Here is a 22479-nt window from a genome sequence, read left to right as displayed (position 1 = left end):
TTCCCACAATACATAGCGACATGCAAATATAGTGGGGTGCGCTTCCACAGTCCTTTGCGGACACCGTCCAGCCCGTAAGCGCTCGCTGTGTAGTCCCGCCTTTAGACTCCAGGTGAGCGAATCCTGGGAGAGGGTTGCTGACGTCGACATTCGGCCTCCATGGCGGCTCGGCGGCAGCGGGGTACTGGAAGCGGTCGGGCGCGAGGTTCGGAATTCATTGTTGGGGGACAGAATGCTGGGGGGGCGGGATGTCGGAGAAAGGAATGGCGCCCTGCACTCTAGCCTCTCCCCTCTCTTACCTTTCCGTCGCACCCTGACTTACATTTGGCTACCAAACTAGTTTTGGTAATACTAACTTGGTAATACTAGTTTTGTAAATAGGGGTTTTTGGATTACAGAATTGTGGACCTGTAACAACTAACACGGTGCCAGCACTATTGTATACCTTTAATGTCACCCCATTAAACTAAATCTAAGGAGCATCATTATTTTATGTGCCACTACGAAAGGAAAAACGCTTTCATTTAAAACGTGATTCATTGTTTGCATCCGTGTTTCAGAGCTAGTAAAGCGCAAGTCTTAGCATTGATGAGGTTTCTATTCTCTGTATCGTTGACTGCATGTTCTTAAATGCACAGGTCTACCCTACAGATTCAGTATTATTGACATCCTGTGGGTTTTACAGTTGGGACAACCGAGGTACATAGATGAAATAACTTCTGCCAGGTTCCACAGCCAAAAGACAGAGCTGGGCTCTAAGCTCCATACAAGACTCTAGAGCACTCTAGTTAACCATTATCTCATACTAGCGTAGGTAGTTTGGGGGGGGGGGGGTGGTTAGGGGCACAGGTAAAACAAAACGGATAAGCAGGATAGGAGACTCATGCCTCAAGCTATGAACTCAAAAGAGCCCTGATGCTCCATTTTACTTTTTTTAAACAACTGATAGTCAATTTATTAAAAAGTTTGATTTTAAGTATCTGCAACGGTGACTTCAGCCTTGACTCCGAGCTCAGTACTGATGAAAATAATCTGTTTAACAATCTCTGAAGGGCTGTGCAAGTCAATGAGTTGATTGTGGATCCTCCTCATCCGAAACCAATCCCAAGTGTTAGAGCCCTCCCCACAGGGAGTTTGTCTTGTACTGGTTATCGGAGTCTTTGGTAAACATCCAAAGTGGTCATTTGCCTTTGAGATTTTTTTTTCCTGTGCACCTCTGACCAAGTCCGCACACACCTTCTCCAAAGACTTTACCTTGCAGCTGGTTGGAGAGAAATTCTTTTTCCGTGAATCACCACCTCTGGTTCCATGGGTGACTTTCTGGTATCTTTAAAAGCCGTGGCTGTGGCAGGGCTTCTTGATGGACTTGTTCCTCCATTAGAGCCAACAGCAGCGAGTCAGGAGCGGACAGGATGGAGCTCCCCTGCAGCTGCAACCACATCTTCCTCAAAGAGCCTTTCATTTTATTTTATTTTATTTTATTTCAATTTTTGGCTAGAATAGCAATTGCTCATACTGTTATTAAGAATTGTTGTCATTTCTTGTAAACTTACAAAGCCATTCTAAACCATTTCTTTAAAAAGATAGTGTTTTTCCAAAGTAGGATTATATTTACTGTGTACTCATTCTTTGTTTTGCCTTTTGTATGCCCATTCTTGCCCTTAGCTTCTATAGCATCAAATAAAACTGACAATACAGTTACAGATGACCCTCCTCCTGCCAAGAAAACTCGAAAGTGCCAGAGGCATGGGGTGAAAAAGGAGCCTGTGGCTGGAGGAAAGGCTGATAAGGACAGAGAGGAAGACAAACAAGGTCAGCCTAGTGTGGTAGGCCAAAGAGGACATGGGCCAGCAAGAAGGTCTCTGGAAGGAGTAAGGGTGGAGGATATCTTGTTCATTCAACTCTTACTTCTTCCTTCTTGAAGCCACAATAACTTTCTCTCTTTTGGGCATACCATTTTCTTGGAACCTTCAGTTTCATGATTTGAGACAGACTGAGGCTGAGCAGATGAGGATTGGTTGGGAGGGGCAAAGTTAATTATGACAGGTTTCTAACTTGGTTCCCACACAAGTAGACATAGTACATGTCTGCCTTTCTCAGAGTCTGTGAAGACCTTGCTGTTAAAAGGCAAAGTTCCTGTGGACCCGGAGTGCACCTCCAAGATGGGGAAGGTGAGAGACTCCTGAACCCATTGGTTTCTCAGAGACCAGTGTTGTATAGTTATTAGGATTCTCATCTGGAGCATTGCTAGTATTTTACAAATCCTTGCCAAAATATTACTAGTGATTAATTTTCTGCAAAGCTAAGAGATGGGAGTGATGGGGTTAGGGGTTCAAAATCAGGATATTTTCAACATGGTAAACTTCTGGGGTTGTCCTCATCTTTCTATACCTCATTTTCTTTCTCAATTAGAAAATTGTATCATTATCAAGGAAGAAATGAGAAACTATGCCTTGGTATGGCATGAGTTGCTTATGAATAAGAAAAGGATTTGAAGAATACAAAAGAGCAGGGGGTTTTTTTTAAGTCATGATCTTATTTATTTATTTATTTATTTATTTAATCCTCACCCAGGGACATGCTTATTGATTTTAGAGAGGGGGGAAGGGAGGGAAAGGCAGAGGGAGAGAAACACCCATGTAAGAGAAACATCAATTGGCTGTCTCTTGCATGCACCCTGGACTAGGGACCAAACCCACAACTCAGGCACACCTCAACTGTGAATCGAACCTGTGACCCTTCAGTTTATGGGAACCTGTGACCCCAACCAACTGAACCACACCAGCCAAGGCAAGGGCAGGTTTTCTTTAACTGACTTAGAATTATTTGTGTTTTGGTAATTACAAAAAGGCAACATGTTTTTTATTATAGGAATGACAGCTTATGTGTGAAAGAACCCACTTTTGCATTTCTTTCCCTGGAAGATGGATGTTGGTAGTGCTGGAGAATGACACCTTGAGATATAAGAACATTTAGAGCCTCACTTAGGATCTCATCAAGACTATACAAATGTCAATTTCTTCTTTTCTCTCTAGGCCCATATCTACTGTGAAGGGAATGATGTGTATGATGTCATGCTAAATCAGGTAAGGAGAAAACCCATTTATCAGAATTTCTTGTTGATATTTATTGATGACAGTGTCCCAATGACTAGATCTTTAATTCTGGAGTCTGTTATAATAGCTACATTTTCCCTAGCACAGCCTACTTAATAGTGGAGTCCTCAATAAGAAGCAGATCTTTTGCAGATATCTAGTCTTTTATTGAACCTATGAACTCACTGTTCATATCATTTTGCACATTTTCTGACAGGTTGTTGATCTTTTTCTAGGATTCAAGGAACTTGATATAATATAGAGTATAGTCTTTTATCTGTAACAGCAATTTTCAATGTTTTTCATCTTATGGCACACATAAACTAATTACTAAAATTCTGCAGCACACCAAAGAATGTATCATATATTTTTGCCGACCTGACAAAAAAATAGGTATTATTTTGATTCATTCACACCAGATCGCTATTGTTGTGTTGTCTTTTGTCATTTTTTCTTATTTGACAGTCTAATGGAAAAGAGGTCAGTGTCCCCAACTACTTAGGTAGTGCATGATTTTTTTTTTTAAGATTTTATTTATTTATTTTAGACATAAGGGAAGGGAAGGAGAAGGGGAGAGAAATATCAATGCGTGGTTGCTTTTGCTTCTTCCGTGCCCCCTGGCCTAGGGACCAGACCTGGTCCACAACCCAGGCATGTGCCATTACTGGGATTCAATCCAGCGACCCTTTGGTTTCACTGGATTGGCCAGTGCTCAATCCACTGAGCCAGGCCAGCCAAGGCTACTTGTATGTCTTAATACCCTCACTTCACCCATTCCCATAACCCCCATCCCATCAGGCAACCACCAAAATGCTCTCTGTATCCATGACTCTGTCTCTGTTTGCTTAATTTATCTTTTAGATTCAGTTGTTGATAGATATGTATTTACTACCATTTTATTGTTCATGGTTTTGATCTTCTTCTTAAATAAGTCTCTTTAACATTTTAATGGTTTAAAATATTGTATAATAATGGTTTGGTGATGTTGAACTCCTTTAGTTTTTTCTTGTCTGTGACGCTCCTTAACTGCCTTTTGGTATCTTCTCTGGGTAGAGAAATCTTGACTGTAGGTCCTGTTTTTCTTGACTTTGAATATTTCTTGCCAATCCCTTCTAGCCTGAAAATTTTCTTTTGAGAAATCAGCTGACAGTCATATGGGAACTCCCCTGTAGGTAATTAACTTCTTTTCTCTTGCTGCTTTTAAGATTCTTTGTTCTTAACCTTTAGCATTTTAATTATGTGTCTTGGAGTGGGCCTCTTACACCCATCTGGTTTAGGACTCTCTGTGCTTCCTGGATTTACATGTCTATTTACTCTACCAAATTAGGGAATTTTTCTTTCGGTATTTTTTCAAATAGATTTCCAATGTCTTGTTCTTTCTCTTCTACTTCTAGCACCCCTATGATGTGAATGTTGGAACGCTTGAAGTCATTGCAGAGGCTGCTTACACTGTCCTCGGTTTTCGAATTCTGTTTTCTTTTTGTTGTTCTGATACGTTGTTTTTTGCTTCCTTATGTTCCCAATCATTAATTTGATTCTCAGCTTCATCCACTCTACTGTTGTTTCCCTGTTAATTGTTCTTTATTTTAATTATGTATCCTTCATTTCTGACTGGATTTTTTTATTCCTCTGAGGTCCTCATCACTAAGTTCCTTGAGCATCCTTATAACCAGTGTTTTGAATTCTGCATATGATAGATTGCTTATCTCCATTTTGCTTAGTTCTTTCTCTGGAGTTTTGATCTGTTCTTTCAGTTGGGTCATGTTTCCTTGTCTCCTCATTTCAGAAGCCTCCCTGTGTTTGTCTCTATGGTTTCTATGTATTAGGTGGAGTTGCTATGACTCCATGTCTTGGTAATGTGGCCTAATAGGGTAGTAGGTGTCCTGTAGGGTCCAGTGGCAGAATCCCCCCATGACCTAAGCTGGGTATTCAAGGTGCATCCTTTGTGTGGGCTGAGTACACCCTCCTCTTGTAGTTGAGCCTTGATTGCTGTTGACTAGTCAATGGGAGGGATTTACCCAAGCCAGTCAGCTGCAAGGACTGGCTGTGACCACTAACCACCAACCTCCACCCTCCGTGGAGGATCAGCTGTGCAGGGCCAGGGTGGTGGTGCTCCAATGTGGTCTGTAGCTATTCCCTAACTACATTGGCCCTGAGGTTTCCTGGGTGGTATAAATAAAGGTCAGTCCCCACCTGTGTTCTGCCTGAGGCCACCCTCCCTGAGCTATAAAGCAATGTGAGATGGCTGCTACTTATGCTGGGCTTGGAGATTCCTAGGCAAAGCCAAGCTGTGAATCTAGGCTGGCTGCTGCTAGGGCTAGGCTGGGGACCTCTTAGCAAGAGGTATGAGGGCTGGGGGCTCACTGAGGCTGGCTGTTGCTTGTTTGATAGAATTTAGGAAGTTGTGAAGCATGAGCCAAGAACAGCCACTCATATGGAAAAGTCACAGTTAACAGTTTGGGTGGGCCCATAAGTTGGGTATGACAGAGTCTCAAGGGATCTCCAGAGTGGGGCAAACAGTGTTGGCCACATTGATAGAGTCTCAGATATGACATCCTCCTGCCAGCTTTGTGGCTCTGTTGAGGGGAGGGCTGAGAAAAGGGACATGATCTCTGCCCGCCTTTCTGTCCAGGAGACAGCTGTCCTCAGCTCCGACCTTGATGCCAGACACTTCAGTTCCTCCCCATATTGCTACTGGTGCCTTTCAAGTTGCTTTCCTGGTAGTAGAACTCAGAGGGATGAGTCTGAATATGTCTGTGTTTTTAAGAGGAACTGCTTGGGACTCCAGAAGTTTCTTCCATCGGCTCAATCTGCATTGGTTTTTGGAGCCAGAAGTTACAGGGACTTATTTTTCTGTTCCTGGAACCCTGGGCTGGGGGCATGGTGTGGGGCCGGGACTCCTTGCTCCCAAGATATCCCTCCCAATTTTATCCACCACATGTGGGTATGGGACATCCCATTCTGCATATTCGCCCCTCCTACCAGTCTGGATGAATGTGGTTTCTCTAATTCTGTAATTGTCAGACTTCCATTCAACTTGATTTCTGACAGTTCTGAGTGATGGTTGTTCTTTATTTTAGTTGTAATTTTGATGTGGTTGTGCGAGGAGGCGAGCCATATCTACCTATCACCTTTTGATTTTCTTTATGGTATACTTTTTGCCCTTATTGAACTTTTAAACTTTTATGTTAAATCTGTTAATTTTTTCTTATTAATTAACCTTTTGTTTGTTTATCTTTATTGTTTTGAATAGATAATACATTTGCCTGGTTAAATTATATATCCTGAATATATATCTTCATATTTGAACTTCTTGATCCATCATATATAATTTTAACAGCTACCTGGTGCTCCTTTGTTACTACTTCTTTCACATAATATATCACAAGCAGATTGAAAAGATCTTAAGGACCCTTTTTTTGTATGTGTCCTGACTGGGGATCAAACCTGCAACTTTGGTGTATCAGGGTAATGCTCTAACCAACTGAGCTACCTTGCCAGGGATTAAAGCCCCTTTCTATTCTAACATCCTATCACTTTATAATGTGAACAGGCAGAAGGTAGGAAGGGACAGCTCACTTAAAGAAGAGGGCCTGAATAACCAGGACTCGACCTTGTAGCTCAAGCTGCTATTCCTTATCATGGACTACTCCCTCTCTTCACTCTGAATAAGTTACTTACAAGTATACCTCTTTTAAGATACTAATCACATTGTCTCTGGATGTCTCCAAGTCATGTCAGGTGAGGTATGGGACCCATGTGGCACTGGTTACTGCCTTTCCTCCATCCCTTCCTAATATTGTCCTGCTCTCAGCTCATTGTCTAATTGCTGCAGCTGACAAAACAAAGCTGTAAGTAGAACTATTAAACAGTAAATTGTATATAACAAATAAGCATCATAGTTACATACCTCTGAAGCATCAAAATTATTTTCATTTGAAAACTTAATTATTGGGAATGGCTTGGGAGCTGGAAAAACACTTATGGCCTAAGAAGTGTGTATGGAGGGAGCTGAGACAGGAAAAAACCAGAAGGAGCCATTCAATATAGGATATTTGAGTTTGGGTGGAATGTTTTAGGAAGCTGCCAAGCTACATTTTTAATTCGTAGGGATCCAAATTTTAATACAGAAATCCTAATCCTTCTTTAAATCCTTAGTCTTACAGGAATCTGATTGCCTTGCCCCATGCTCTCCGTTTCCTTATAGCAGTTACTGGCACTTCTGACCAAGGAAGAGTCATTGGTTTATGCAGCTTCTATTTGCAAATCTCTGTTGTTTTATATTTGTCTCACTCATCATAGACCAATCTCCAGTTCAACAACAATAAGTACTACCTGATTCAGCTGTTGGAAGATGATGCCCAGAGGAACTTTAGTGTTTGGATGAGATGGGGCCGAGGTAACGACTTTTACTATGGATTTTCTGAGTTCTCATCCAGAAAGCTAGAAGCAACTCAGTGAGAGTTAAACATGGTGGAACGCAGGCTCTGTAACCTGAGAGGGGCTTAAGAATCAAATTGTGCTTTCTATAATTGGGGAATGGCAGGCATTTTCATTAGGAAGTTACCACTGGAAAAACTATGAGCAGCCTATTGAGAGTCAGAACTCTCTGTGATTGGTCTGCTAGTGCTGCTCATGGACTGTGACAGTTAGCAGGTAACTAACATCAGTAAAACAAATTCTCTAAGCCTTTCTCCTTTTTCTTCTCCCCGTCTTGCCCATTTTTTAGATGCTAAGCATAGACCTTAGACAGCTGGCTTGTTACTGTTAGAGTATGCTTCTTGGATTAGGGGGCCAAGCTTATGTGTGGAATTTACTTTGCAGTTGGGAAAATGGGTCAGCACAACTTGGTGGCTTGTTCAGGGGACCTCAACAAGGCCAAGGAAATCTTTCAGAATAAGTGAGTGCTAAGAAATGAGTAAAAACAAAATACTCTTCTTCTTCTTGGATGTATTTTTAAGACTTTTATAAATGTGATTTGGCACATGTGATATTTATGCAATGTGATATTTATAAACATGATATTTAGCACATGACCAACAATTAGGAAATTTGGAGAAAGTGGGATGACAATATACAGTTAGACTTTTAAAACAATACTTTTACCATTGATGGATGAAGAACTTTCTGGAGTCTCTAGAAATGTTTCTTTCAGAGAAGGGGATTGGATATGGATCTTGTGTTTTACATCTCCAATGACTTTTGTGGTGTTCCAGGGCCTTTGGGAAGCCCAACTGTCCTTTCCCCCTTTATTTTGGTTCCCTTTACCTCCAGAGCTTTATGATTTATTCAGGGTCCTAATTTAGAATCCAGATTTATGGAAAGTTGATATGTAAAAGAGCTGTGTTGTGGGAAATAAAATTTGGAGATGCTCTAAGGAAATAGTTGTAAGCCTGTCCCTAGTAGTAGACCCTTATTGGTAAGATTTTCTTACCACCCTGTACTCTACAGATTCTTCGACAAAACAAAAAACAATTGGGAGGATCGTGAGAAGTTTGAGAAGGTGCCTGGGAAATATGATATGGTACAAATGGACTATACCACCAATACTCAGGTAAACTCTGACTGTACGTTTGGGGGAAAAATTGTTTCCTCTTAGCCAGGGTGAAGTCCGGCAGAATGACTTAGGTTAAGTCCTAGACCAGAATAGGCCAGAGCATCTTGAGTCTTGCCCGTTCCTACCTAAGAAAAGATTATAGTTCCCTCAGGAGTAACTTTTACTCATCTTTGTAATATTCTAGGGACTGTAGAATGAGGATAAATATGCTTTTCTAGTATCTGTTATTCACTGTGGTTCTTATAAAATCTTAGGTCCTATTTCCAGAAGTTTAATGCTATATCAGTCAAGGGAGGAGTAATAAATAGTCAAAACGGATAAAACAACACTGAAAGTTGTCTTCACTTCTGGTTATACAGGATGGAACAAAGCAGGCTGACAGTTGTTGGTATGGAAAATAATACAATAATTAGTAAACAATAATGTGAGAATAAACTGTTTCGTGTATTCACAACTGTAAACCTACTTTTGCCCCACCCTATATACAACAGTAAAAGCAATGTAATCAAACCGAAGTGCAAACAGGATGTTGAAAACTGTCCTGGAGAAATCTTAAGTCTTTTTTTTTTTTTTTAGATGTTATTTATTTTTAGAGAGAGGGGAAGGGCAGGATAAAGAGGGAAAAAAACATCAATGTGTGGTTGTCTTTTGCACGCCCCCTACTGGGGACCTGGCCCCAGTCAGGGCACCTAGGCATGTGCCCTGACTGGAAATCAAACCAGTGATCCTTTGGTTCCCAGGCCAGTACTCAATCCACTGAACCACACCAGCCAGGGCAGAAATCTTAGTCTTTTTAAGATGAGAAGATAAGACATAATAGCTATCTTACATACTTAATGATATTATCAGGTGGGCTTTTAAACTTATTCTGAGTGTTTAACTATGGGAGGCAGAGTAGGACTAGAAGGTGGAAGTCATATTGAGTACTCTAACTAGGGTAATAATGGAATGGCCTGTGTTCAAGCAGAGTCTGATGTTCACCTGCCAGGGATATTGTAGAGCCAGTCCTTGCAGGGAGCTTAAAAGAGATCCTTTTAGATTTTATTATTTATTTATTTATTGTCCATAGAATGAAGAGGAAACAAAAAAAGAAGAATCTCTTAAATCCCCCCTGAAACCAGAGTCACAGCTAGATCTTCGTGTACAGGAGCTGATAAAGTTGATCTGTAATGTCCAGGCCATGGAAGAGATGATGGTGGAAATGAAATATGATACCAAAAAAGCCCCACTTGGTAGGACTTCAGGTTTTGTGCTACATACTGTCTTCCTATTTCATAGTTCCTTTAACAGGATCATTCATCACCATGATGACTGAAAACTTGCTGATAGTAATGAAGAAAAAGAGGTTTGGGTGACGGGTTGTATGGAGGGAGGAGGAACTATTTTGAAAGCTGAAAGGTGAGAGTCTGTGTTGCACAAGACAGAACTACAGTCTACATGGTGTAACTTCACGTAGTTGTGCAGGCTGATCTCTTGCTGGGTCTGCAGGGAAGCTGACAGTGGCACAAATCAAGGCGGGTTACGAGTCTCTAAAGAAGATTGAGGATTGTATTCGAGCTGACCAACAAGGACGAGCCCTCATGGAAGCGTGCAATGAATTCTACACCAGGATCCCTCATGACTTTGGGTACGGCCTGTACTGTTACTTCACTTTGGTCTTCTACCCAGTTTATCCCTTGCATCACTCCAGCAACTATAATAATCTTTTTAATCTTTCAATTCTGTGTCATCTGAAATAGATATAGAGCCAAAGTAATTTATGGATAGCCTAATTAATCAGCTTACAGATATGGAATGTATTCTCCTGGCCTGATTACAATCCTATTCTCTGACCAAGTGGAAGTCACCAACTCAAGAGAGAATGGGTTTAGCTATCTAACCAACAAGTAAAACACCTTCAATCATGTCACCCCTATTTCCTGTTTTTTAAAGGAACTATAACCACACTAACACCATTTCTGTGAACTCAAATATTAGGTATATAAATTAATTTATCTACCTGATTCTGTATTCTTGTGCTTATTTACTCCTTCTATTGCTTTATAGAGCTTTGGGAACTAGAAATAACCCTCAGTGGTCTACTTCTGCTTCTAGACAGGACTATACTGAAACCATTCCTTATTGATGGCAATGTATCTTATTTTTTAAAAAGCATCCCATAAAAAGGAATTTCAACTCTAGTCTTAATGTCAAAAGCTATATAATATAGTTTGTTTTATGCTACTCAGAGTATATACATCATATCTCCATATGTTTGGAAGTTAAAATCTCTTTACAGATCTCTCTCTCTCTCTCTCTCTCTCTCTCTCTCTCTCTCTCTCTCTCTCTCTCTCTCTCTCAAGGAAAACCTCAGTTTCTCATACCTTTTCTAAAGGACCTGTCTTTAGTCTGTTGTTTTTAGTCATGTGCTACATGTAAGAGACTTATTACAGGTTATACATCTGTCCTTAGACTCCGTACTCCCCCATTAATACGGACAGAGAAGGAACTGTCAGAAAAAGTACAACTACTAGAGGTGAGAGATATGTGGATTGGGAAGTATTAAATCTCTTGTCCCAGGTTCTTCCCATATGATTCTATTATCTCATCTTGTCAGGCTTTGGGAGACATTGAAATTGCCATTAAGCTGGTGAAGACCGAGCTGCAAAACCCAGAACATCCCTTGGACCAACACTATAGAAAACTACACTGTGCCTTGCGCCCTTTAGACCATGAAAGTTATGAGTTCAAAGTAAGACAAAGGATCATTTATTTTCATATCTTTAAGACCTACCCTTCCCCACCCCGCTGTTCTCTGGCTACTTCTGGTTAAGAGCAAACTTTCATATAGGGCAGAATTTCTATTTACTCGAAATTTGGAGAGGTAGAGCTCTTTCTAACTGCCTTATGAGACCATTTTGGAGCAGAAAGGTCTGCCAACTTATACCAGAGGCCCTCAAATTCTTCAGCTTAGCTTGGTCTCAAAGAGTTCACATTGGCCATTTCTTTCATTCTTTTTCACAGGTGATTTCCCAGTACCTGCAGTCTACCCATGCTCCCACACACAGTGACTATACCATGACCTTGCTGGATGTTTTTGAAGTAGAAAAGGAGGGTGAGAAAGAAGCCTTCAGAGAGGACCTTCATAACAGGTCTCAATTTAGCTTTGGGTTTGTCTTCCTTTGCCTGAAGTGCAGTTATGGAACTTAAGAAAAGGATGGCAGAGACAGCTGTTTTATGCTTTCAGCCTATTTTTGCAGGAGAGCAAGAGAGACTATAATAATAATGGCTTTTCCTTAGGATGCTGCTATGGCATGGTTCCAGGCTGAGTAACTGGGTAGGAATCCTGAGCCACGGGCTTCAAATTGCCCCACCTGAGGCTCCCATCACAGGTTATATGGTGAGTAGGAATTGAACCCTGGAAGGAAGTACAAGTGAAAAGGATACAATAATTTCCTGTCCTTTTTTTCCTTTTTTCCCCCCTAGCTTATGATTAGTGGTACCCTTCCCAAGCATTAAACTAGCTCACTTTTTTACTGTGTCCCTCTTTATTTAAATTCCTGAATATATCCTTTCTTTCCCCCCAGAAAGCAGAGATTCACCAATGCTTCTAGCTTCTCCAGAACATAACTATGAGGGGAAATGGAAAAGAATCTCTGTTGTGTTTAAGATTCTAGAAACACGGGGTCAGTGGTATGAGCCTCCCTTCTAAGGCAATAGGTTAAGCAGCTGACCTTGGTGTTTGTTTATATATTTCAGTTTGGAAAAGGAATCTACTTTGCCGACATGTCTTCCAAGAGTGCCAATTACTGCTTTGCCTCTCGCCTAAAGGATACTGGACTACTGCTCTTATCAGAGGTAAGGCAGGAACATATCTATGATCTCTAGTTATTTATTCCTATTTTTCCAAAGAAAAGCTTGACTGCCAGAGTACTTAAGAGGGGAGTCAAGTACAGTTTCCACTGCATTAGAGGAATTAGATTCCTCTGCTGTACGGGCAGAAAGTACTGATGGGACTTTCTGTTGGCTTTAGAGCCATCCAATTCTCAGCAGGATGTGGGCATTCAAAGATCTTTTTCTTTACAGGTAGCTCTAGGTCAGTGTAATGAGCTACTAGAGGCCAATCCAGAGGCAAAAGGATTACTTCAGGGTAAACACAGCACCAAAGGGCTGGGCAAGATTGCTCCCAGTCCTGCGAGCTTCATCACCCTGTAAGTACTCAGAGCTTTCAGGACCAGAAAAGTCCTATTTGCTAGTAGGACTCTACTTTCTCTATTCCAACTTCTGAACAGAGGCAGATGTTGACATATTCTCCTCCATTTGGCAGGAATGGGAGTACAGTGCCCTTAGGACCAGCATATGACACAGGAATTCTGAATCCAGAGGGTTATACCCTCAACTACAATGAATTTATTGTCTATAACTCCAACCAGGTCCACATGCGATACCTTCTGAAGGTTCGATTTAATTTCCTGCAGCTGTGGTAACTGATATTAGATAAACCAGAGAAGGTATCTTCAAGCAACAAAATAGGCGATGTACTTTGAGCTTTCTTGTATTTTATGTAATAAATATAGTATAAATCTACCACTGACTTCTTTGGGTTTACTTCTGCAAGCACGTATTTCTTCTGATGTTAATGTGTCTTTATTTTTATTTTTTACTGATTTTAGGGAGAGAGAGGAGAGAAGAGTGAGAAACATCAGTTTGTCGTTCCACTTATTTATGCATTCACTGGTTGCTGCTTATATGTGCCCTGATCAGGGATTAAACCTGCAACCTTGGTGTATTGGGACAACATGCTAACCGACTGAGCTACCTGGCCAGGGCAAAGGTTATTTAAATGAAAACAAAAGCCTGTAACTTTTTAGAGACCAGACTACCAATATCTATCAAAATATAAAATGCACATACCCTGCCCTGGCCAGTGTGGCTCATTTGGTTGAGAATCATCCCATAAATTGAAAGGTCGTGTGTTTGATTCTCAGGGCACATGCCTGGGTTGCTGGCTCAGTCCCCAGTTGGGGTGCAGCAAGAGGCAACTGATTCTTGTTTTTCTCTTGTATCGATGTTTCCCTCCTTTCCCCTCTCTCTAAAATCAGTAAGTGTGTCCTTGATTAAAAAATTAATTAATTTGCTGGTGTATCTCTCTGCACTATGCACCTCTCCTTTCTTGGAGAGTGAATAAAAACTTTATTCTCTACAAAAACATTTAATTAATTAAAAAATATAAAATGTATACACCCTATAAAAATTACAGATGTATGTACATGTTTATATAGATGATGTCACTATAGCATTGTTATATGCAAAAAGGTCCATAGATAAGGAACTAATTAAATATATTTATCCACTGAAAGACTGCTGCTTTTAAAAATGAGTAGACCATACTTTTCCAAAAAGTAGAAGAGAAGGCAGTATTTTCTAACTCATTCTATAAGGCTGTATGAAACCAAAATCAGATAAAGATATCACAAAGAAAAACAAACTATATACCAGTATCTCTTAAGAACATAGATACAAAAAGAAATATTACCAAGGTTAAACCAGCAATATATAAAAAAGATTATACACCATGAGCAAATGAGATCCTGGGAATGCAACGTTGGTTCAACAGGTGAAAATTGACCAATGAAAGACATAACCATCCTATTAGATGCAAAAAGGCATTTGGCAAAATCCAACACCCTTTCATGATAAATATTCAACAAACTAAGAATGAAGGGAACTTCTTCAACTTAATAAAGGACATCTGTGAAAAACTCGCAGCAAGACTGAAAGCTTTTCCTCTTAAGATCAGGAGCAAGACCAAAACTGCCTGTGCTTAATACTTCCATTCAACATTTTATGGAGTTCTAGCCATAGTAATTATATAAGAAAAAGAGAACTAAAAGGCAACCAGATTGAAAAGAGGTAAAACTATATATTTAAGATTATAAATCTAATATATACAAAACGCCCTAAAGAGTACATATACACAAAAAGAAATTAGAGGTAATAAGTTCACCAAGGTGGCAGGACACAAAATCAATATACAAAATTCAATTTTCTATACATGGAATGAATGATCTGAAAACAAAATTAAGAAAATAATTCCACTTACAGTAGCATCAAAATATAAAAATAATAAGGAATAGAGTTAACCAGAGGGGCGTAAAACTGGTACACTTAAAACTATAGTACATTGTTGAAAGAAATTTAAGACATAAATAAATGGAAAGACACTGTTCACAGATTAGGAGACTTAATATTACTATGATAATACTCCCCAAAGGAATCTACAGATTCCATAAAATTCCTATCAAAATTCCAACAGCCTTCTTTGCACAAATGGACAAAAAACCCTAAAATGCATGTGGAATTACAAAGGGACATGGAATAGCCAAAACAATCTTGAAAAAGAACAAAGTTGGAGGATTCACACTTCTTGATTTCAAAACTTATTACCAATACTATAGTGATCAAAAGTGTGGTACTAGCATAAAGATGACATATTAACTAATAAAATTGAGAATCCAGAAATAAAACTATGCATCTGTGATCAACTGATTTTTTTTCTTTTTTTGTCACAAATGGCAATATTTTATTTCTTTTAATGGCTGAGTAATAATAGTCCATTGCATATATGGACTATATACCACATCTTATGTTTTAATAATGATTTTTTATATTGTTCAAGTATAGTGGTTTCCATTTTCTCCCCACCACGCCATGCCCTCCACCCCACCCATCCCTACCTACCACCCTCAAACCTACCACCTTTGGCTTTGTCCATGTGTCCTTTATACATGTTCCTTGTTGGCCCTTCCCCTATTTTCCCCCATTATCCCTTTTCCCCTCAGATTACTGTCAGTGTGTTCTTAATTTCAGTGTCTCTGGTTATATTTTGCTTGCTTGTTTGTTTTGTTGATTAGGTTCCACTTATGTGTGAGATCATATGGTATTTGTCCCTCACCGCCTGGCTTATTTCACTTAGCATAATGCTCTCCAGTTCCATCCATGCTGTCATGAATGGTAGGAGCTCCTTCTTTATGCTGTGTAGTATTCCATTGTGTAAATGTACTATAGGGTTTTTTTAATTAATATATTTATTGATTATTCTATTACAGTTGTCCCATTTCCCCCCCCCCTCACTCCACTCCATCCTGCCCACCCCATCCCTCCCACATTCCCCCCCTATAGTTCATGTCCATGGGTCATACTTGTAAGTTCTTTGGCTTCTACATTTCCTACACTATTCTTACCCTCCCCCTGTCTATTTTCCACCTATCATCTATGCTACTTATTCTCTGTACCTTTCCCCCCCTCTCCCCTTCCCACTCCCCTATTGACAACCCTCCATGTGATCTCCATCTCTATGGTTCTGTTCCTGTTCTAGTTGTTTGCCTAGTTTGCTCCTGTTTTTGTTTTAGGTGTGGTCGTTAATAACTGTGAGTTTGCTGTCATTTTTACTGTTCATATTTTTTATCTTCTTTTTCTTAGGTAAGTCCCTTTAACATTTCATATAATGAGGGCTTGGTGATGATGAACTTCTTTAACTTGACCTTATCTGAGAAGCACTTTATCTGCCCTTCCATTCTAAATGATAGCTTTGCTGGATACAGTAATCTTGGATGTAGGTCCTTGCATTTAATCTTGGGTAATGTAATTATGATGTGCCTTGGTGTTCCTCCTTGGGTCCAGCCTCTTTGGGACTCTCTGAGCTTCCTGGACTTCCTGGAAGTCTATTTCCTTTGCCAGATTAGGGAAGTTCTCTTTCATTATTTGTTCAAATAAGTTTTCAATTTTTTGTTCTTCCTCTTCTCCTTCTGGCACCCCTGTAATTCGGATGTTGGAACGTTTCAAGATGTCCTGGAGGTTCCTAAGCCTCTTCTCATTTTTCCGAATTCTTGTTTCTTCATTCTTTTCTGGTTGGATGTTTCTTTCTTCCTTCTGGTCCACGCCGTTGATTTGAGTCCCAGTTTCCTTCGCATCACTATTGGTTCCCTGTACATTTTCCTTTGTTTCTCTTAGCATAGCCTTCATTTTTTCATCTACTTTTCGAACAAATTCAACCAATTCTGTGAGCATTTTGATCACCAGTGTTTTGAACTGTGCATCTGATAGGTTGACTATCTCTTCCTCGCTTAGTTGTATTTTTTCTGGAGCTTTGAAGTGTTCTGTCATTTGGGCCTTTTTTTTTTTTTTTTTTTTTTTTTGTCTCAGTGCATCTGTTACTTAAAGGGGTGGAGCCTTAGGTGTTCACCAGGGTGGGGTAACTCTGATCGGGCGTTGATGCTGTATGTGGGGGAGGGGCCGAGAGGGAGCAATGGCGCCCGCTTCACTCTCCTCTGGATTTCAATCTTTCAGTCTGCTACCCACAATCAAACTGGGCCCCTCTGGTGCTGGTTCCCGAGTGGGTGGGCTTGTGCACGCCCTAGGCCCCCCGCTGTGGGTCTCTCCAAGGACCTCTCCTGTGAGCCTGGGAGTCTCTCCTGCTGCTGCCCCAACCCCCAAGGGCGTTTTCAGTCAGAGGTTTGAGGCTTTATTTCCCTGCGCTGGAGCCCTGGCTTACTCGGTCTGCTTCGCTCCCCGCTGTTCATCCCGGTTTATCTGTGTGCAAATGTGGGGCCGTGGGGTGCTACCTGCCGCTCTGCCTGCCCCGTTCCCCGCCACTCTGAGTCCGGCCCTCTCGGCCTATCTGCGTGAATGTGGGGCCGCAGGGTCTGCTAGTGGTCGGACTGCCTGCCCCCTTTGTCCCACACTCTGCCAGTCTCAGTCCCACCACGGCCACGCGAGTCCTCTCCACCCCAGCTGCCCCTCTCCGCCCCTCCTACCCGTCTGGATGAATGTTTATTTTTTATTTCCTTGGTTTTGGACTTCTTTGCCGTTCGATTTTCTGTCAGTTCTGCCTGTGCGAGGAGGCGCAGTGTGTCTACCTACACCGCCATCTTGGTTCCGCGTACTATAGGTTTTTGATCCACTCATTTACTCATGGGCACTTAGGTTGCCTCCAGCACTTGGCTATTGTGAATTGTGTTGCTATGAACATTGGGGTGCATAGGTTCTTTTGGATTGGTGTTTCAGGATTCTTAGCATATAATCCCAGCAGCAGAATTGGTGGGTCAAAAGGCAGTTCTATTTTTAGTTTTCTGAGGAAATTCCATACTGTTTTCCACAATGGCTGCAGCAGTGTGCATTCCCACCAACAGTGTACTTGGTTTCACTTTTCTCCAAAACCTCACCAGCACTTATTGTTTGTTGATTTGATTATGATGACCATTCTCAACGGTGTGAAGTGGTATCTCATTGTGGTTTTAATTTGCATCTCTCTGATGTCTAGTGATGCTGAGCATCCTTTCATATGTCTCTGGGCCTTCGGTATGTCCTGGAGAAGTGTCTGTTCAGGTCCTTTGTCCATTTTTTAATTGGGTTGTTTGTCTTCCTGGAGTGGAGTGTGAGTTCTTTATATATTTTAGAGATCAAACCCTTGTCTGAGGTATCATTTGCAAATATATTTTCCCATACAGTTGGTTCCCTTTTCATTTTGCTGATGTTTTCTTTAGCCATGCACAAGCTTTTTATTTTGATGAAGTCCCATTTGTTTATTCTTTCCTTTATGTCCCTTGCTCTAGGGGATGTATTGGTGAAAATATTGCTGCATGGAATATCTAAGACTTTCCTGCCTATTTTCTCCTGTAGGACTTTTATGGTGTCACAATTTATATTTAAATCTTTTATCCATGTTGAGTTTATTTTGGTGTATGGTATAAGTTGGTGGTTGAGTTTCATTTTTTTGCACGTAACTGTCCAGATCTCTCAACACCATGTATTGAAGAGGCTATTTTTACTCAATTCTATGCTTCTGCCCATTTGGTGAACATTAATTGACCATAGACACATAGGTTTATTTCTGGACTGTCTATTCTGTTCCATTGTTCTATGTGTCTGTTCTTATTCCAGTACCAGACTGTTTTGATTACAGTGGCCTTGTAATATATAGTTTGATATTAGGTATTGTGATCCCTCCTACTTTGTTCTTCTTTCTCAAAATTGCTGCAGCTATTTGGGGTCATTTATGGTTCCATATAAAATTTTTAAATGTTTGTTCTATATCTGTGAAATATGTCATTAGTATTTTAATAGGAATTTGCTTTGAATCTATAAATTACTTTGGGTAGTATGGCCATTTTGATGATGTTAATTCTTCCAATCCATGAACAGGATATATGCTTCCATTTATTTGTGTCTTCCTTAATTTCTTTCTTCAGTGTTGTGTAGTTTTCTGAGTACAAGTCCTTTATTTCCTTGGTAAGGTTTATTCTTAGGTACTTTATTTTTCTTGTTGCTATAGCAAATGGGATTTTTTTTCCCCTGATTTCTGATTCTGATATTTCATTGTTGGTATATAAAAATACCTTCGATTTCTGAATATTGACTTTGTACCCTGCTGTTTGGAGAATCCAGAAATAAACCCATGCATCTATGGTCAACTTACTTTCAATAAGGATGCTAGGACTATTAAATGGGGAAGAGAATTGTCTTTTCAATAAATGGTGCTTGGATATCCACATACAAAGTAATCATTTTGGAATACTACCTCACACAGTATGCAAAAATTAACTCAAAATATGTCAAAGACGTAAATACAAGAGCTGAAACTATAAAATTCTTAGAATGCACACAGAAATCTTTGTGATCTTGGATTAGGAAATAGTCTCTGAGATACAATACCAATATCTAAAACAACCAAAGAAAATAATATATAAATTAGTTTCCATCATAATTTAAAACTGTTATGCACCAAAGACACTCTCAAGAAAGTGAAAAGACAATCTAAGAATGGGAAAAAATGCTTGCAAATCATAATCTGATGAGGATCTAGTATCCAGAATATAGAAAGAATTCTTATAATTCAACAATAAAGAGAAATAATCCAAATTAAACCCAAAAAGAGGAATTGAACAGATATTTTCCCTAAGAAGAAATACAAATTCCAATAAGGACATGAAAAGATGCTAAACATCACTAGATATTAGGGAAATGCAAATTGAAATCACAATGAGATACCACTTGACACCCATTAGCAGGGCTATAATAATAAAGACCAACAATAACAAGTGTTGGTGAAGATGTGGATGAATTAACTCTAGCTGGTGTGGCTCAGTTGGAGCATGGTCCAGTAAACCGAAAGGTCACAGTTTCAATTTCCCAGTCAGGACAGATGCCTAGATTGTGGGTCTAGTCCCTGGTCAGAGCACATATGAGAAGCAACTGATTGAGGTTTCTCACATCAATGTTTCTCTCCCTCTCCTTTCCTTCTCCTCTAGGCTCAATGAGCATATCCTCAGGTGAAGATTTAAAAAACTAAAAAGGATGTGGATGAACTACAACCCTCATATATTACATGAGAATGTAAAATGGTGTGGCTGCTTTGGAGAACAGTTTGGCAGTTCCTCAAGAGAACTGAAAAATGTCTACACAAAAATTTGTAGATGAATGTGGATAGCAACATTATGTAAAATAGCCAAAAAGTGGAAATAACCAGATAGTCCATCAAGTGAATAAACAAAATGTGCTATATATATACAATAGAATATTACTCAGCCATAAAATGGAATAAAGTACTGGCATATGCTACAACATGGATGAACCTTGAAAACATTATACTAAGTGAAAGAAGCCACATAAAAGGCCACATACTGTGATTCCCTTTATAAGAAATGTCTAAAATAGGCAAATCCTAAGAGGCAAAAAGTAAATTAGTGATTGCCACTGGCCACTAGAAGAGGTGAGAGGGGAGTGACTATTAATGGGTCCAGTGTTTCTTGTCAGGGTGATGAAAGTGTTCTGGAATTAATGGTAAGAGTTGCCCAACATAGGAACATACTAAAAAACCACTGAATTGTGTACTTTAAAAGGGTAAAAATGAATGATATGTAAAATATATACTGAATTTTTGTGATATAAATATATATTTTCCTATATAAACATTGGCCAAAAGTGTTGCACTGAAATACACATGCTATGACACTTGAGTATTAAAATTCAAGAGGCTTCCAAAGAGTAAAATAGATATCCATAAGTCCATATTAATGTAAGCAAAGGAGTCAGCAGATTAAAAGATGGGGAAGGGATAAATATTGCTTTCAGAAGAATTTCAGTTAATGTAGAAGGGCTGAGAGAAATAGAAAATCATCATTAGAAAGCCACAGTAATAAATTGCTGCAGTCAGGATCGATGGATGAACACTAAAATTAGTTTGTGAAACAGGGTATTTGCATAGTCTCAAAAACCTACCTCAAAGTATATGGATTACTTTGGTGATTTTAACATATGACCAGAAACTTTTTGATACCTCTCCCTCCCTCCTGGAGTTTTAATCCCCGACCCCCAACTTGAGTGTGGGCTGTACTTAGTGACTTGCTTCTAACAGAGTATGGAAAACGAACAGTGAAAAAAACCTGGCTAACATCAACTTAACCTTAAAAGTGGTCAAAGTTAATATCAACAGTAATAAGTCATGTTGAGATCATGTGCCTCTGATATGATGGAAGAAGAACACATCTTCTCTCACATTCTTCCCTTAAATCCATATTCTCCGTCCATTCATGAGAAAACAGACAAAGCCAAACTGAGGGACATTCTACAGAACAGCTGACCAGCACTCTTCAAAAGTGTTAAGGTTATGGAAAAACTGAAAAACAGAGGAGACTAGGAAAACAGAAAAACTAAATGCAATATGGTATTCTAGATTGGACCCTGGAACAAAATGAAGACCTTAGTGGAAAAATGGGAAATCCAAATCATGTCTATAGTTAATAATACTGTACCAATGTTAATTTCTAAGTTTTGATAAATGTAGCATGGTTATATAAGGTGTTAACATTTGGGGAAACTGGGTGAAGGATATACAGGAAAACTCTGTAGTGTGTTCGAAACTCCTTTAAATCTTAAATGATTTAAAAAAAAAAAAAAAGAGCCCTGATTGGCATGGCTCTCAGTTGAGCGTCATCTCACAGAGAAAGGTTGCTGGTTCGATTCCCCATCAGGACACACGTCTGGGTTGCAGCCCAGTCCCCAGTTGGGGTGCATGTGAGAGGCAACCAATAGATGTTTCTCTCCCTCTCTTTTTCCTTCCCTTCCCTTCTTTCTAAAAATAAATACATAAATAAAATCTTTAAAAAGAAAAAATAATTAAGAGCCACTTTATTGGAAAAGCATCAACACAGATAGGTTCTTTTGGGGGTATAACTGTATCTGGTTCCTGGTTCTCCTTCCAGATATAAGGTAGGAATTGATGATAATTCCCTCTGACATTAGGTAGAGCCATGTGATATGCTTTGCTACTTTATTTCCGGGTAGAAGATTTAGAGCCAGTTTTTTTGTTTGTTTGTTTTTTGGTCGGGGGGGTTGCCACATTTCCTTTTTCTTGCTTTTGCAGTCACTGAAAGTGGAGCACAGCCCCCTCACTGACCCTCACTGGGAAAATGGCATGAGTAAGAAATAAGTCTTCGCTATTTCAAGATTCTGGGATTGTTACCATTGTATAACCTCAATATCCTAGTGAGGTTACTGTACTGGAGAGAATGACTGATTAGGTATCTGAAATAATATCAGAGATACATATATAAGAGCTGAATAATTCAGTTACAGAATCCATCTGACTGAAAAAATATATACCAATAAGCAATACATTTTTGAGGAAGAATAACAGGGTGATACTTACACTATTGGATAAATGAAAGAACAAACTAGCACTTACTGAACACGTACCATGTAAGTCTCAGCTACTGTTCTAAGTGTTTTACACATCTTAACTCACTTAATCTTCACAATACCCCCATGAAATAGGCACCATCATTATAC

General features: G+C 39.7%; 1 protein-coding gene and 1 pseudogene across 2 annotated transcripts; one reads left to right on the top strand and one right to left on the bottom strand.

Annotated features, from left to right (window-relative positions):
* Positions 1-114: 114 nt before the first annotated feature.
* Positions 115-21845, top strand: PARP2 (poly(ADP-ribose) polymerase 2). 2 transcript variants are annotated; one of them, XM_024568147.4, is made up of 16 exons: positions 115-205; positions 1666-1812; positions 2101-2171; positions 3036-3086; positions 7398-7494; positions 7920-7995; positions 8547-8649; positions 9722-9884; positions 10141-10279; positions 11104-11167; positions 11249-11383; positions 11656-11783; positions 11932-12031; positions 12391-12489; positions 12718-12842; positions 19941-21845. In XM_024568147.4, the coding sequence occupies exons 1-16, from the start codon at positions 160-162 to the stop codon at positions 19963-19965; spliced, it is 1569 nt and encodes a 522-aa protein (XP_024423915.2). In that variant the 5' UTR covers positions 115-159; the 3' UTR covers positions 19966-21845. The 2 variants fall into 2 exon arrangements, with proteins under 2 accessions (XP_024423915.2, XP_024423914.2); XM_024568146.4 differs by lacking the exon at positions 19941-21845 and adding an exon at positions 12959-13533.
* On the bottom strand, positions 973-1397 carry LOC128781340 (small ribosomal subunit protein uS10-like; annotated as a pseudogene).
* Positions 21846-22479: the final 634 nt, after the last annotated feature.

The sequence above is a fragment of the Desmodus rotundus genome, chromosome 7, assembly GCF_022682495.2.
Source record: "Desmodus rotundus isolate HL8 chromosome 7, HLdesRot8A.1, whole genome shotgun sequence".
Classification (NCBI taxonomy): Eukaryota; Metazoa; Chordata; class Mammalia; order Chiroptera; family Phyllostomidae; genus Desmodus; species Desmodus rotundus.
This window is presented reverse-complemented; position numbering and strand designations above follow the sequence as displayed.